General features: G+C 34.4%; 1 protein-coding gene across 1 annotated transcript in view; it reads right to left on the bottom strand.

The window, feature by feature from the left end:
* The window catches only part of RTTN (rotatin), an 89,515-nt gene extending 72,257 nt beyond the window's left edge, over positions 1–17,258 (bottom strand). Inside the window, exons 1-10 of the mRNA XM_035896941.1 lie at positions 17,216–17,258; positions 16,662–16,849; positions 15,916–16,114; positions 13,969–14,058; positions 12,832–12,910; positions 11,369–11,483; positions 10,683–10,833; positions 9,566–9,731; positions 6,389–6,570; positions 2,767–2,882 (exon numbers count right to left, since the gene is read on the bottom strand). Coding sequence (XP_035752834.1) covers positions 2,767–2,882; positions 6,389–6,570; positions 9,566–9,731; positions 10,683–10,833; positions 11,369–11,483; positions 12,832–12,910; positions 13,969–14,058; positions 15,916–16,114; positions 16,662–16,849; positions 17,216–17,258 — 1,329 coding nt within the window. The remainder of the gene's footprint in view (positions 1–2,766; positions 2,883–6,388; positions 6,571–9,565; positions 9,732–10,682; positions 10,834–11,368; positions 11,484–12,831; positions 12,911–13,968; positions 14,059–15,915; positions 16,115–16,661; positions 16,850–17,215) is intronic.
* Positions 17,259–17,349: the final 91 nt, after the last annotated feature.

The following is a 17,349-nucleotide window of genomic DNA, read 5'->3' as shown; positions in this document are numbered from 1 at the left end:
TTTAATTCCTGCTCACTACACTTTTGAACTTCTGCAATTTTAACTATATTGACATTCACTTTTAATATGGAAATATCAGGAGCAGGTTTGAACCTGCTAAACAAAGCTTTACCTTAAAATTAACAAAAAAACCCAAACAAAACAACAACAAAAAAAAAGCAAAACCACCCACAATCCAAACTTTGAGAACATCAGATGTTTTTTATGCCATTCTCAAAGGAAACAGCAGCACATTTCTCAGGTGATGTAAAATCCTACTCAAGAACCACTATCATTTGAATAAATCGAGCACATTGACACTGGAGAAAACAAAATTAGTTTCTAGAATTTTGGTCACCTGAAAAAGCCAGGTTTGTACTTAAGGAGACTAGAACAAAGTTAGAATTAATTTCAGTTTCCAGTTTTGGAATGCCAAATAATGATTAAGAAGGTAACAGCACACCTGAGATTTAGCTTATTAATTATAGAAATTTATAATCACTGTTATGCAATTAAGCACTATTTATCTGACTCAACATAGTTGAAAAAAATGATAAGAAGCAATTGACTAAATCAAATCAGTCCTTTAAAGTAATTATCAACACATGTTATTACACAGTAAGATGAAAAAGATTCATTTTCACCTTCAGGAGTTCAAAAAGTAAGTTTCTTTCTGCCCTAGTACAGTGTGCAGAGTCAAGAAGAGCCTCTGCTTCAAGACCATGGAGTCTCAAATCAACAGCAGATTCAAAAAGTTTATTCCTCCCTGACACAGGGATGACTATCTCAAAGTTAGTGATCCAAAATGCAGAGGGGCTATGGCAATCTGCAGCACCTATCTTTTTGACATGGCAGAATCAAACTGCGGTTAAGTACACATGACAAATGGGAAACAGTAAAAACTTTACTTGAGAGGAAGGAAGCATAAAAATGTGTAAAATACATGCAGTTACATAATTAAGTATTTTTCAATGGGATTTCCAAAATACTTATTTTTCACAAAGATATTCCAGTGCAGAGTTTTCAAACTGGATAAACAAAGAAACATAAAGCAATAAAGTTAGGCAAGAAATGCTTTCAAGTTTCCTAGAAAGACACATGACCCCCTTCCCTTGGAGCTAATACAAAACATAAAGAGGAAGCATGTTTTCTAAGCACTTAAGTCAAACAGCTCTAAAAACCACAGTCTACTTCTGATAAAAGACATTTTACTTGATATAGTATTAAACAAAATAAAGGTAAGTTTAACAGTTGTTTCCTAAAATTGTCCACTTATTTTTATTTACTCAGACACTAAGAAAGATGAAGAGCTGTTTTGTACCTCCTGCCTTGCAATTGTTTCATCAAAATTAGCTTTATTGAATTGCACTGCACAGTCCAGCTCTGCATCACAAATTGATGCAGATTCATAACTCTCAATGGGAGGTGAATTTTATATCTGAAAAATATTTTACTAATAAATCTCAAAGTTCTACCAACAGAATAAAGTTATATCAGCAAAGCTTTATATTTTTTTTTTCTTTCTTAAAAATATATTTAATTGTATGCAATTACCCAGCTTATTTGCAGAGTTTTGCTTGCTAGTAGCCTGGAAACAAACATTATCCTACTAACAACAATCAGCATGATGTACGTGTGATGATGCTCACAGTTTCTACTGTAGTTTGACAGATTTATATGCAAAGGAATAAACTGATTGAGGTCATACAACAACTAGACAAAAGATTATGACAAAAGACTATGATTCTATGATTAAATTAAGCTTCTTAGATCAAATGTTCTACAAGGAATCTTTAGTACTGACTTGATGTTGATCAATTAAAACAGATTTTGACAGATCAGTACACTAAATTCAAAGGAAAAAGTACTCATTCACTGCTAGGTCCTATAAATAATACAAATATTATCATTTCTAAAATAGAGAATATGGAAGCCTACAGTAATATTTTAATTAATAATTATTGCAATACCATTGTTTCATATTCAGTGGTATTTTCATTAATTCTAACTTAAGTCATGTGCATTTAAGATTACACAACTCAAGCTTTTAGACAAGTTTCAGTCTACAACTGTGGTATGTTTGTTATGTGCACAAGCCATGCTGGCTTATGTTTCAGCTTTCAGTTGTCTTCAAACAAGCAAGTCACCCATTGTTATTTCATCTGTTATTCACTAATTTGATATTTCATGTATATAACAACTTTCAACTGTGCTCAGGTATGCATTTCCGGCAATTTAAATTGTTTGGTCAGAGTTTTAACACTCTGAATATCTCCTGCGCCAAAAAGCCTTATCCTTTCTTCTCCAGCTAAGCAACAGGGTTAAGGAAATCTATGCAGTGATCTATAGGTTCTGTGTAAGACATGGATATCGCGTATCTTTCAATTCCCGTCTTGGATCAAAACAGTTATCTCCCTAATTTTAAGTGGATAATTTATAAGGAGTAGAGAAAGTGAAAGCTGTCATTTACATCAAACTGGTCTCCAACATTTGTAGTGAGTACTTTTCCCTCAGATCCCCTTGCCTACATGTTTCTCTCAATGGCTGCTTAACAGCCTTTCACTACAAGACAAAATTCACTACTTATTTTCTTGAGGTGAAACTTCAAGTCTTATCTGGTAAAAGAACTTACATTTAAAATAAAAAGGATGTACCAGTGATAAAATATTTAAGATTTTCAAAAGGGTAGCTCAGCAGAAGACATGTATATGAATCACTGCAGAAAATGTCAGAGGCTTATAAAAGCAGACTGTTAAATACAGCTGATCAAAGCCTAAAGAATCTTACCAATTCCAATGCAAAAAGGCTATCATCTTCCCAAACATTTTCAGAAATAGCATCACCAATAAGGAACATGTCTTCAACAAGCAATTCAAGAACTTCCATCGTCACTCTCCTACTGCCTAGGAATACAAATGAGAGGATAAATTCAAATACAGATAAAACATTATATTACGATATTCAGAAAACACCATTTTGACAAGGGATTATACCAAATCTGAAATTCTGGTATTTTAATTTTCCTATACACTTCTACTAAACTAATGCTAACTGCCCTCAGCAACCAATAGCTCTGAATCATGGAAGACAACAACTAGCCAAAATCACAACAGAAGAGATTAAAGCAATCATATATTGAAAAAAAGATTGCATTTCCTTAAATCCTATAGTTTTATATAAACTTTATTACAGCTGTAGATCTGATTACTGGATTTCTTTGAAATTCAGAATAAAGTCACTTATTTCCCCCACCCAGACAGCTAGGTTACAGGTCTTCCATATATATTACCTATTCCTGTTATTCTGCATTTTTGGTATAGCAGGAGTGGCTTTCTTCCCGGATTATTTTGTTTGAGATATTCTTTTGAAAGGGAAGTAGATGAATACCCACTTTATCCATTTGTACTTTTCTCCATAACAACCTCCCCCCCTTGTTTTTAGGCTAGTATTTTTTACTTTTCATTGTTCCTTCTGACTCAGTATCTCTTAATAACAAGGCTAACCTGGGTAAACCTGTCTGTTAGTGACTTTTATACTTTGTACAGTTTTATGCTTGAACACGGACCACAAAGAAACCTGGCCCGAGCTTAAACATTTACAGCCTACATTTACTGCAAATATAAACCTCCCCCCTAATGTCCCCAGATAATGAGACAATAGATGAGAAGCAGACAAAGGCTAGAAGGTTTCACAAATTACAAGGCAGAATATCCAGAGCCAGATCAAATATTTTCAACCTCATACAACAGAGAATGCCAAAACTGTCTGGCATCCTAGGGAACCATACAGTGACAGTTTCCCCCAAGTACTTGATTTAGTGCAACTGTTGGCTTAGTTACTTGTTGATGGTATGTTTCTGTTTAAAACCATGGATGCATTTCACACAACACTACTGAATTTCCAACTTATTTTTTGACTACCATAAAAATTTTGCATCCTTGAAAATATGTTTAAAAAAAAAAGCAAGCTCTACTGCTTGTTATGCTTGAACATTAATTGCTTTGTCACTTTTTCTATCTTTTGTAGATTCTATACACTGTAGAAGACTTGATGATACACTTGAGGAAAACATATATGTATGTGTGTAACTATATATGTAGTGACAATAACCACAGCTCATGCAATTTGCAACTTAAGTGATCTGCTCTAAGTGAACATATGGCAGAGAATGGCACAGAGCCTTTTTGAAAGTTTGCTTTTTCCTATCTCACAGAAGTGCTGTTTTCCATTTACTTTAGGCAAAATGCTGCCAATTTGAAGAGTATATGCCTGAAAACTCCAAAAAGTACTTTTTTCCTCTCATCACTTATTTTGTAAATTCTTAATCAAATTTCTGTGTTTAAAACATTTAAAAGGTGACAATAAATTTCTCCATTATAATGCAAGTATTAAATAATGGTGGGTTTGAGTTATAGATTCATAAATATTTTTAAGTTAATAACTAAATATAACACCTGCAACAACGCTTTGCTGTAGCTGTCATGATCTACAGACATGCAAGTTCATTCCACCATACTCTTAGATGAATATATCAGCAAAATACTCATTTCCCAATACTCACTTCCCAACACCTGTGGCAATTAGCATGTCCTAAGAGTTTATATTGCTAAATGAACATTAAGGCATATCTAACCAATGACTGTAAAACAAATCTTTTGTTGTTCAGATTTAAATAATTGTATTTAAGACATGCAGTCTTAACACTGAACTTCAGAAAGAACGGTAGCTTAAAACTGATAAAAAAAAAAAAAAAACAAACAAACCAAAAACCAAGACCAAAAAACCCACGATCCACACCACTACTGATTTCTGAAATTACTTCACTCACAAGACAGGTCAGCACAAGAGAAGAAAAATTACAATGAATATCTCCCCAAGGAATGGAATTTGAGCTTAACTGAAATATACATTAAATTGTAAAATACAAGCAAGCAAAGTTTACATTAAGCTTCCTGTTTTTCATTTACCCAGTAATTTAAACAGTTAGGAGAAAAAGAAAGTCTACACTACACTGTATCAATCGTATAAGGTGATGCTAACATTAGCAAAAGTGCCTGTTGATTTTACTGAAGAAAACAGTTCAGAAAATACAACCACACAAGAAACGGTGTGTTACTGTGTGTCACTGTCTCACAGGACGATAGTGTGCCTTCAGATCACAGAATTTCAGATCAATGGGAACAGGATAAAAATATTAGTTTGCTTACAATCTCTATCCCACTAAAGCACAGTGGAAGAAAGAAGAAATGTGATCTAGTAGAGTTTAAAAAGTGTAAAAAAGATGAGGTCGATAGAAACAAAGACAGAACAACTTCATCTGAAAATGAAACTATTTTAATTTTATGATAAGATGCAAGGAAAGAACCTTGAAAGATGGAAAAATTCACCATATTTTAACACTGCAGATTTGAGATTACATGAGCCAGAAATGGAAAGAGATAGAAAATACATTTTCTTTTACATTATAAATAAAAGAGAAGCTAGCAGAAATCATGAATGTACCTGTGAAGAATTAATATTTAAATATCACTATTCTGAAAGGGGAAAACAAAACTTTTATTCATTTTAGTTTGGTTTATTATCAAAAAAATGAAGATTGAATAATTTTCCTGTGGACACAGATTAATGCTGATGTTACTGTGAAATACACAAGTAAATCAGTATTTTGTGACAGAAAGTCAAAAAAAGTTATAAACAATCATGAGAACAGCAGTAAATGGAAGTTTCATGCATGTTTCATACAATTTGTATAAGTTAAAGCCTCTACCCAGCTCAGGAAATGTTGATAAGTATATTAAACAATTTTTAGTATTCTAGTCATAGATACACATTTCCAGCTCCTGTATTTGAAAACCTTACCACATTCACCAGTACCTGTTTTGAATGACACCTAAGAACTGCCCTTCAAGATGGCTTTGCAATTTAGAACCTTTGTAAGTTAAAATAAAAATCTTTAGTTGCAATTAGACTACCATTACCTATGTTTCTTAAAATGTAATTATAATTTGTTACTGCATTTATAAGAATAAAAACAAACCTTTTCCCAGAATTTTTGTGTGTTATTTCTTGAAAAGGAAGACAACTCCATGCTCAAAGAGATCAGAACACATTTTGTAACGTGTGGTTATTTTTTCATCTTCTTGAACGACATTTTATTCAGCCACACCATTTTTCCACCACACACCCATTTCTTCCTACCACTACTTCCCACCATCAGTAAAAAGCACTTGAAACTTCTGCAGCAATCCTGGAAATCAACCAGAAGATTCAAGCTTCATGACCTGAACAAAGTCCCTAGCAAAGAACTGTTATAACTAGCTACAGTATATCGGTAATCGACTTCTTAAGAGTTTTGTACTAAAGATGGGAAGGATACATCAGTGAAATATTTAATTCAAAACTTTCTCACCTGTTCTTAGAAGAGGTATTGCATTTTCCAAGATGGAAACACAGAACTGAGGAAGGCTAAGCTGCTTCATCTGTAACTCCAAAGTGTCCTCATTTTCAATATCTGGTAGGACAGTATGTCCTACGTCAAGTGGGGAATGCAGAGAGAGTCTGGAGTTTGCATTTGCTTGGGTACTGTTTCCACTGAAAACAACAACAAACCAACCAAAATAAACAAGAGACATAGTTAACTCTTGCAAAGAGAAAACCCATGTAAGTACATGTTGAAAAAGCATCAAGTATTTTAATGTCCTCCTTCCTTAATGAATATCCTTCCTTCCATCCCAATCTTTATCTGCTATCCACCAGTGCTGCAGGAAGAGGGAGATTTTGTTTGGTTGGGTTTTTTAAATGTCAGAACTGGTAGCATCACAAGTGAATGCCTATTGTTTTGGCAGTCATCTTCAAATGCACTAAGAAATGTATTCTGGAAGAAATACACATGCAATGAATATGATATTACAAGAGAAAAATCAGTTGATTTGAAATGTTATTTTTGATGAACAAAGTCTATCAGTTGCTTGAAGCAAGGCCACTTACTAAATCAAATATCAGCCTGAACTATACCTACTACATTAAAACCTTCTATGCAGCTAGCCACAAGAATCCTTAGAAGGAAGATGAAGTGTGCCCTATGTTTGAGACTGTAGGACTTCTTTGTCCACTGTAAACCAGAACATATTCCCTTGTTCAAGAAGGCCTGGACTGAAATAAAGTATATATTACAAAACATACATATAGTAATTGTATTATATATATAATTATTTAAAATTATGAGCTATATTTATAGGTTATAATTCTATTGTTTTCCAACAGCTTTCAAAAAGGATCTAATTCTATTGGCAGCATTATAATTAATACAACTCAGAATTAATGGGTTTTAATGTTTTTTCTTATCCTAAACAACATTTAGCAATCTTGACTTGCTTTAAAAACCTTTATGACTTTTACAGGGTGGTTTTTGTTTGGTTGCTTTTTTTATTATTAAACAAGCTGAAGAAACTGAATTGTGGCATGACTGTTACATTATATTGTTTAACTAAATGTAAAACATGCCTAAAGAATAGCAATTAAGAATTTAAAAGCCACCTGATTCTAAGAGGTTGATCGAAGACTATAAGCAAAATAAAAGAGTTCACTAATGCGTATGGGTTCTGATTGCACTTACCAGAGGGTAAGGAAGGAGAGGTATCAATCATAAAAATTATTCAGAAGAGGAAAGGTTAAGTTTCCAAGCAGAATTTGAAACAGACAAACAGATAGATTGAAGAGTCTCAAGATTTAAGAACAAGGAAAAAGAAGAGTTACATATAGAATGGCAATAAACAAATAATTTATACTATAATTATGTTGAAAAAGACAAGATTCACTAAAAGCAGCTCTTCCATATCAAAATCAGCAACATTGGAGCTACACTACAGTAATTTCCCTCTATCATATTTTCTATTCAACATGATGTTTTTCTTTATTTTGTCTCTGGGCTAAGTTATATCTTTGTAAATAATGGGATTCATGGGCCGCAAGCAGCTCAACTGCAGCACACAGGATACAAGAAGATAAAACTGTACCATCATTAACAGCTCATAATATGGGGCCTTATACTTTTAATAAATTACCACTCCCTGGTTTGAAGATGTCTCATCACAGCTTTCACTGGTGCTTACTCTTATGTAGTTTTCCTTACTACACCGATAGCCAGGCCATCCCTCTCTCTTGCACAATATACACCAGCTACTATTAATCTGTTAACTGTTCAAGTGGGGAAAACGGTCAGATCCTAGAATGCATAAAGCCTGGAGTTCTCTGGAGCCCTCAGCACAAGAAGGACATGGAACTGTTGGAGTGGGTCCAGAGGAGGGCCACAAAAATGGCTGGAGCACCTCTCCCATGAGGACAGGCCAAGAGAGTTGGGGTTGTTCAGCCTGGAGAAAAGAAGGCTGCGGGGAGACCCAATTGCGGCCTTTCAGTACCTAAAGGGGGCCTATAGGAAAGATGGGGAAAATCTTTTTAGTAGGGCCAGCTGTGACAGGACAAGGGGTAATGGTTTTAAACTGAAACAGGGTAGGTTTAGACTGGATATAAGGAAGAAATTCTTTACAATGAGGGTGGTAAAACACTGGAACAGGTTGCCCAGAGAGGTGGTGGAGGCCCCATCCCTGGGAACATTCAAGGCCAGGTTGGACGGGGCTCTGAGCAACCTGATCTGGTCAGCAGTGTCCCTGCTCACGGCAGGGGGGTTGGACTAGATGACCTCTAGGGGTCCCTTCCAACCCAAAACATTCTATGATTCTATGATTTACAGTGCCATATTAGTTACATAATAAAAAAAGAATAGACTTAAGACGAGTAAAAATAACCTTTTAATATAATTCTGCATTTGCAATTAACAATGTTAGCTATTCTCATCTGTAATATCACAATCTATCTGAATACCTAGGAGTTACTCAACCCCTAAGCCAATATCCCATAGAGACTCAGAAGAACTACCAACAAGCACACAGCAAGAATTCACAGGAACTTTTAAATTTCCACATACTAGAAGACATCAGTTCTTGAATAGCAGCTTTAAGTCTGTTGTATCAAGAAGAATAACAAAACCACACACAACCACTTCAACATTTTGAGGGTATACAGACAATTCATAATTTCCTATTGGAGTTGAATTTTTAGATCACACACAACTGAAATTTGTTGTCAGATTTAACAACAGATTTTAAAGACTTTAGTGGAAATCTTCATACAGCATAGCATTTTTGACCATACTGTATACTGTTATCTATGGGATGGCCATTCAACTTATAAGAATTTATGGAGTCACCTGCTGAAGAAAAATCCCTGACTTTACAGCAATAGTCTGCATAAATGCTTTTCTGCATCTTACAAAAACATGCACAAGCAGTAACAATTCGTACTAAGAGACTTTGTTAAAAATGTTGGCTGGTACAGAATGTGCCAGGTAAAATTAATCTTATGTATTCTGAATGCCACTTAAAGAGCTGTTTAATTCATAAACATGGTTTCTATTTTCACAGGCTAACAAAACTCTCACGTCATCCCACACACTGACAAGGACCTGATGATATAACCCTATATTAATGATTTTTTAATTGAAGTGTAAGTTATTTCCTAGTTTATTCACCTGGAAGATGCTGCATCCCAATCTTGACCATCTCCTCTAGGACGCTGAACTGTCCGTCCAATCACAGATGGCCGAGGGCTACTACTTCCAGGTGATGGATTCTGAGAACGAGGAGGACCTCTTGCTTCTTGACAGTAAGATATGGATGAATTCTGGGAAGCTGTGCCTTTATGTAACACAAATAATTTTTTTTTTTTCCATTAGTGGAATCCATTATTCTGAAAGATACTACATAGTGAAGTAATAGTAAAAATAACTAAGGTAGGATATGGAAAACACCAAGTAAATATTGGCAAGCTAGGACAACCTATCACTGACAAGTAGCAGAGTTTGGAAGCTCAATCCCAAGGTAAAACCACTGGAAATTACAGCTGAATCATAAATCTTGAGTTTTAAAGATACAAACATAGTGTCTGTCTAAGGCTATTGGATTTGTTAATGTTATAACTGACTTAGCAAAGAAACAGCCAATATAATTTATTAAGATACCAAATATAGTGGCAATCTTATGAAGAGAATCAGACTACCAATTTACAAAACCAAAGTTGATTAAATTCAGATGACAAAATGGAAGCAGGAAGATCATTATAACTAATCTACACTATTAAATCTACAAAGTTTAAGCATTAAGAATATTGTGAAACAGACTTAATGACTGTAAAATCCAAAACAATGATTAAATTCGTTTCACACATCAGAATATAAGAAGAAAATTAACATAGCTCATGAAACTAGTAACTAAACTACTAAGCACTAATAGCTTGAAAACTTTTCCAAAACTTTGCCCACTTTTATTTTACAGATTTCATTTAGTTTTAGTTAAAAATCCCTCTCCTGCTGGCATACAAACAGTTGGATACTGGGAGAAGTTGATGAGTGGAGAATCACAGGAAATTGTAAAAATGAGTAAGTATTTTAAAGTAACGCAAGTACTCAAAAATTATTCACTAACATGAATAGTACTCCACATCATCATTTAACAAAACAGTTTCACAAGACTACATTTGCTATAAAGCTGTGGGTTGGCTCCTTTTTTTTTTTTTTTTTTTCCATCATTTTAGACAACCTTACCTGTAGTAAAAACACAACAGTATTTCAAATATTTAAAAATACCTACCTTGCACTGTGGAAGAAAAACTTGGATCTCTGTGAAAGTTAAGTCTGCTTCTCAAGAGGATGCACAACTGTTGCAGGCATGCCACAGCCTGCAAAGCTAACCGATGTCTTCCGTCTCCTCCAAAAGCCAGGTTTAATAGAGACAAAAGGCTCTGCAAATACAAAACCATCAACACTGGTAGCCAAACATTAATGCACCTTCATGGACAACCATGCCAGCGTGAGTCTTGCACTAAATACAGTTTGCAGATATTTCTAAGTGTGTAAAAATCACAGCAAAGAATAAATAGGCTTAACTACTGTCTTCTTACTGAATGAAGACCATCAGTCCTAAGGAAAAAGCTGAGTTCCACATTATATTTCCAACAAACCCACTACTTTCATTACGAGTGTCTATTAGAGGGTGTGCATATGACAGTGGCACAATTTTATCTTGTCCAGAAGAAAAAAAGTATTACTTCACAACACACTTCATTACTGATTAGAAACACATGTTATTACAAACAATAACTTTCTAAATACAATATATAGCTAATGTCCCCTTTTCTATGCACCTAGCGTTTACATAAAGGAACTTCTGTTTAGCTATTTTGTTTAGAAACAAATTGTATCATTTACATGAATTCTTACTTGGCACAACTTACACCACAGCACAAAAAATCCCTTAAACTTTATGTGAATTCTTGCCTGTACAATCTTTGGCCTTTGAAGGAAGATCTCGGCAGGAAAATCTTGCATAATCACATCCTGAAGAAGCTCACATGTACTCCAAATTAAACTTTGATTGTCACTTCTCAAAGACCTAAAAATGGAGTTTGTTTTTATATATGTATTAAAACCAAAAAAAAAAACCAACCAGTAATCATTAGCTTGAACAAGACTTCACAAGAAAATTATAATCACAACACTGAAAAATCTAAAGAAAAAAAAATGCTGTAATTCTATTGCCGTGCCATTTTTAAATTTGGATTATTCCATAGCTTTGCTAATTCTGTATACAATAAAGAACAAATGCAATTCCAGCTGTTATCAAACCACACGTAAAATTAAGTTCCCAGAAGAGAAATAACTTCAATGGTTCTGAATCTGAAACTAACATAAGAAAGACGGGAAATTCCCCATGAAGCTAGTGATTATTTCAGTGGTATACAACATCTAACTCTTATCAGTAAGAAAGTTATTTTCATGACCAAGCTTCACGTATAACTTAAAAATCACTTGAATTACGTATGTGGGAAGTTACATAAAGGAAGACATTTATTAGCTATTCTCTAACATGTATGTTAGTAAATAAGAAGAACCTTTTGAGTATTCTACTTAACTTATTTGTTTTTATTGTTTCAGAAACCACTGTAAAAAAAAAAAAATCAAACATCCAGTTTTAAGGATCTGTGTTCTTTTTCTAGACACAGGCATAAAGGAAATTAAATATTAAAGAGGTTTTCCAGCTTCAGAGATCTTTTGAAAGGAAAAAAAACCCAAAACCTATTACAAAAGAGCTTACAGTTAGAGCAGACTTGTTAAATAGTCCAGTCCACAATACTGCATTGCTTGCTATGCTAGAAATCTATCACAGCTCTATGTCAAGTCATAAAGAATCCCAACTACAGAATTTTTATTGGGCCATTTCAAACACTGTTTTTCAAAATGAAAGTTAAACACAAACAAACAACAACAAAAAAAAAAATCACTGAATGACTCAATGACTGGATAAGGCATTGTACCTAAGCTTATTGGCCTAAACCTACTTAAGCTACTACTGAAAGCATGGATTTCTCTGCTGAGTGGCCATGGGGGTAAAGTAAATAATGATTTCATTGCAAACTTGTTCTAAAATTAACTGAATTAAATCCTTGATCCATTTCACAAATTTTGAAGACAGAATGAAGTATCATGAACAAAAAAAACTGCACTCTGAACTAAACACAAAGAATGGAGAGCAACATTAACAGAAAACCTGTCCTATTACAATTTATTGTTTATTGGCTCTGCCCAACCTCAGCGCAGCTTTTATGACCATTTACCGAAAATTAACTCATCAGCTTATTTACAGGAACAGTCTAGTGATGCAGAAGGATAGAAATTTAGAATCGCCCTTACCCAAGAAAAATAAAAACTACAAGTAAACTGTGATGTTTCTATTACTGTACCTTTCATTTGATGAAAGAACATGTCTATCTGTTGAAGTCAGAGTTAGCCAAGGAAATGTGGAAAATTTCAAGCATTTCACTGAAAGAAAGAGAATGGATATTTTGGAGTATATTTTATAGAACTGTTACACTGTACATGTCAAACGGCAAAGTCAAAAACTAATGAACTACACACTATCTGAAATAGAAATACCTTTTACTAAATATAGACTCGTACAAACTCAAGTGCTTCTAATGAGAGTTTTCAGCAATACCAAAAAAATACTAAGGTCATCTCAATTCAAAATGAAATATGTTTACTGAAGTAAGTTTTAGCAAATATAAACCACAGCATTAGTGGAAGAGTACTCAATCCCCCACATCATCCTTTAAATAAAATTTTGTTCTGCTACAAATGTTCTTTAGCAGTCTTTCTATATTACAAACACATACCATATATATTTTGGAAAGTCTTTGCCTATACAAATATAATTATTTTGTAATTCTAAAGATAGCTGTTACACTGCTAAAAAAGCAATTGGGTGATTTACATACAGTAACTCCAAAGTCATGCTTTAAAATCTAGTTCTCAGCACTGTATTGTATGTTAAATATGATACTCTCATGTGAACTGCTACTAGTATGCTGGTACAGACCTTCCAAAATGATATTGCTCTGTGTTTGTCAGCGAAACATTTCACATCATTTTACTGACCATAAACAAAAACAACACTGGTTTTCATTTAGACACAAGGTAAAAATTTCTAAAGCATCTACCCTAGTTTTCCGAAAAGTAGAAAGGTACTTCAGACTTTAAGTTCTGTTGAAATAAAAAGGTACTTAAACAGCCACTTTTGCTTATGGAACAGAAGTCTTCTGAAAAGCATTAACAATTCAAATAATTTACAAATAACAGCATATTTTAACACACTTTACATATTCCCAATGGTTACAGTAACTATTTACTAGAAAAGAGAAAGATCTATTAAGATGAATGTAATTTTTATAAACATTCTAATTGTAGGTTCTGTGGTACAGGGTTTCACAGAATAACAACAGGAAAAAGACTAACCAATAATGCTCTTTGTTATGGAATTCAATCTAAATTACAACTCCAAGCACTTTCTGTAATGAACATATTTTTATAACTACACATACCAACTGTTCTTTTGGGAGGTATTTCTAACTGTGACAGATGACTTCTGCCTTGAAAAAAATATCCAGTGGATAATTCCTCTTGAGGTAGAACTAAAACAAATAAAGGGTAAGGTTAAAAAAAAAAATACATAAAAAAAAAAAAAAACAAAAACCAAAAAACAAAAAAAAAACCAAAAACCAGCCAAAAGCAAAACTTAGTTTATCTTCAGGCTTTTCCTAAACTGCCTCCCTTTTGCCCTTGAGTTTTAGCTATTAAGGAAACTGATTTAAAATAGTCTCAGATGATCAGGAAAGTGAAGTAAAGAGTGTGTCGATGTCTATTTTTTACAACCATATTCCGCAACTGTACATTTTTTTTTCAGTTTTCTTACACTACCTTGCATACCATACAAGCATTAGTAAAAATAATTACACAAAAGTTATTGCCTGATGGAGAACTGGCAACCAAAAAAAAGTTTTCCTCTAAGCTATCTATGTAGTAATAAAATCACTCTTTAAACTACTTAAAACATTTTTCTACGAAAACTGCTGTCTTTTCAGGTCAGCTGAAAAGTTGTCTCCCCTGTATATAATATGTATATTATTAAATACATGCAATTAATACACAAACTGTGTAACAAAATATACACAAGGTAATGTAACATTAAAAGCAATCTCTCCAGAACACGATATTTAGTTCAAAGGATCAAACTAGATAATGTCCAGATTATTAGTTTACAGTTTTTCCCAGTAACTGAAGTTTAAATAGAAAAAAAAAAAAAATACAACACTCCTGTTACTAAGCATTAAGATTATTTAATCCATACATGTGTACAATTTACAACATAAGTAGGAATTATGTGTAGTACTGCAACTCAGTAGTTTCAAAAAGATATAGTTTAAGAATGCATATGTAAAAGAATATTACATTATTCCCCATACTTCGGTAAATCTTAGGTAAAAAGCTAGTTAAACCCTTACATGAGCAGAGGGAGGGCAGGGCAGGGGGGACTCAATCAACAGCCACCACATAGTTCTAGCAAACTAAAACTCCAAGCATTAGAGAGGCTGCAGAAACCACAGGAAAATTACTTTTATCTCCGACATCGCATGTTATGAGTGACAGAGCTATGGCCATTACTACACCATGCAGTGTAACAGTAGTGTCTTTCCCACAAGAGCCGGGAGAATGAAGTAAGGACCTCCACGGTACATAATTTTCTCCTCTACACTTTGTATTAAAATTTTTAAGGCAGAAGAGGAGAACAACATGGGTTTTCCTCTTAACTACATCTAAGAGACACTGTAAATAATTTTAATAGATAGATAATATGCTAAATAATAGAAGCAAGAAATAGCACTGCACACATATGTGAAGCATTTCACACATAATACGAAATTTTAAAGAAAGTTTACATATTTTCCTATGACAAATACCCAAAACTAAGCAGATAGTGCATACAACACTAATGTAGTTTTAAAAGTTATTCTACTAGGATCACTTACTGCTTTTTTTGTTTGTTTGTTTAAAATTTGAATAGCCCTCAGAGTTAAAGCCTACTATGCAAAGAAAAGTAGCGAAGCATACTGGCTTAATTACAGATTTATTCAAAGTTGCTACATTTGCTGCCATAAAGCAGTCTTCGGAAGTTCATGTCCTGTGTCATGCCCTTTTTACATTACAGCAAACAGATATTACATGCGGAAGAAATAGATGGAGAAGCTCAGACTACAAACAACAGGATTGCTCTTGTGCACAGAATTCTATTACAGGAATGGCACTATCCGATTTAGCTAAGACCATACTTTCTCTGGATTTCTCTGGAATCTGCTTACCATACACTTCACTGATCTCTCAGGAATAATTTGTCTACTATGCCTGAACACCTCAACTTTTCATAGCCTAGATGCTTTTCATTTACGTTATTTTCATCTTAAATAAATCACACTTCAGAATATGCAATTTACCTGGTTGATCTATTGAAGGCTGAGACCGAGTTTGATAACATACTGATGAAGAACTAGAAGGAAATCCAGAAGGAAGGAAGAACAGTCCATCCACAATCCCATCAATTATAGCCTGCAAGTTGGGATCCACATTGGGGCGAAGCTGAGAGAAGAATTCCACTGCACCAATACCGATCATTTTCTGGGCAGCAGGTGAATGCTACATTAGGACAAATAACTGAAAAAGTTAGCCTAAAGAGTCTCGTGGTCTCTTGACCTTGAGGGAAGGGGACGAAAGGAAAGAATCATAATCAAAACTTAAAGTTAGTTTAGACCATCCATCAGTTCAAGGATGGCTTTTTTTTTTTCTCTGCATAGCTGCTGTTTAGTGATTTAAACATAAGAATCTACTACGAGATCTCTGAATTTTCTGCAACTTTTTCTCAACCTTTCAGGAACAGTGCAAGTCCTCAGCTGCAAATCACATCCCAAAGAAGAAATTAAACACTAAATGAGAAACTGAAGCAGAGGAACTAAAGCAGAAGCCCAGAAAAGAATTAACTTTTTCTGCTATCCCTATAACCAATTGCAAGTCAGTCAAATAGTTTTCATTTCTGTCCACACACACGGCTTTATTATTCACGTCTTTGTAAAACACTAAAATCTCATTACATGGAGCTACAAAACCAAATAATATGTAGTTTTATTTAGCTTTAGCTTTCTAAAGACATATAGTTTATATGTAAGTAAATGTTAGTATGTCATACCTTGATCAAATTGTTCACAAAATTTAGTACTTCCTCTTTCATTGGTATGACTGGAAAATTGAACCACTCCAAAAGATTAAGGAAAAGCACTTTTTCATGGACCAGATCAGCATACGAAATCAAGTTATGATCTAATTTAAACAGAATAGTCTTCAGAGATCGTTCTCTTATCTCTGCCAGTTCGTGACCTGCCCAAAAAAAGGGATTAAAAAAATCCATAAAATCATCTGACATAACTCAATTCTTATTTGGACAACCAGAGTGCTGTGAAAGATCTGTGAAAAAGGCTAGCTTTTATGTTGTCAGTATTATGCTTACCAGGAAGACAAACACTGCACTCACCAGCAGTAAGCTAATCAAGTATGTTTGCATGGTGTAAAACCGGTGAAATAGTTTAAAATACACTGATACAATCTGGGGCCAAATGCAAAACATGAGGATGGCCTTTCTCTTGAAGCATACAACTCAGTTCTGAAAACCTCTGCCACAATATATTGCGGATACCGAAGGCTGCCTCAGCCTCGCAAATCGGGCAAAAATCTACCCAAGCCTACTGAAGGGAAGGGCACGGTATCTGAAGGGAAGAGCCTTCGGCATGTCCTCGGGAAGCACCACCGTATGCCGCTGCCCCCTCCACGTCTGCAGCGGGGAGCCGAGTAGAAAAGCAGGCGGCGGAAAACTGGCGAGG

The sequence above is a fragment of the Egretta garzetta genome, unplaced genomic scaffold (assembly GCF_000687185.1).
Source record: "Egretta garzetta isolate BGI_Z169 unplaced genomic scaffold, ASM68718v1 scaffold126, whole genome shotgun sequence".
NCBI classification, from domain to species: Eukaryota; Metazoa; Chordata; class Aves; order Pelecaniformes; family Ardeidae; genus Egretta; species Egretta garzetta.
This window is presented reverse-complemented; position numbering and strand designations above follow the sequence as displayed.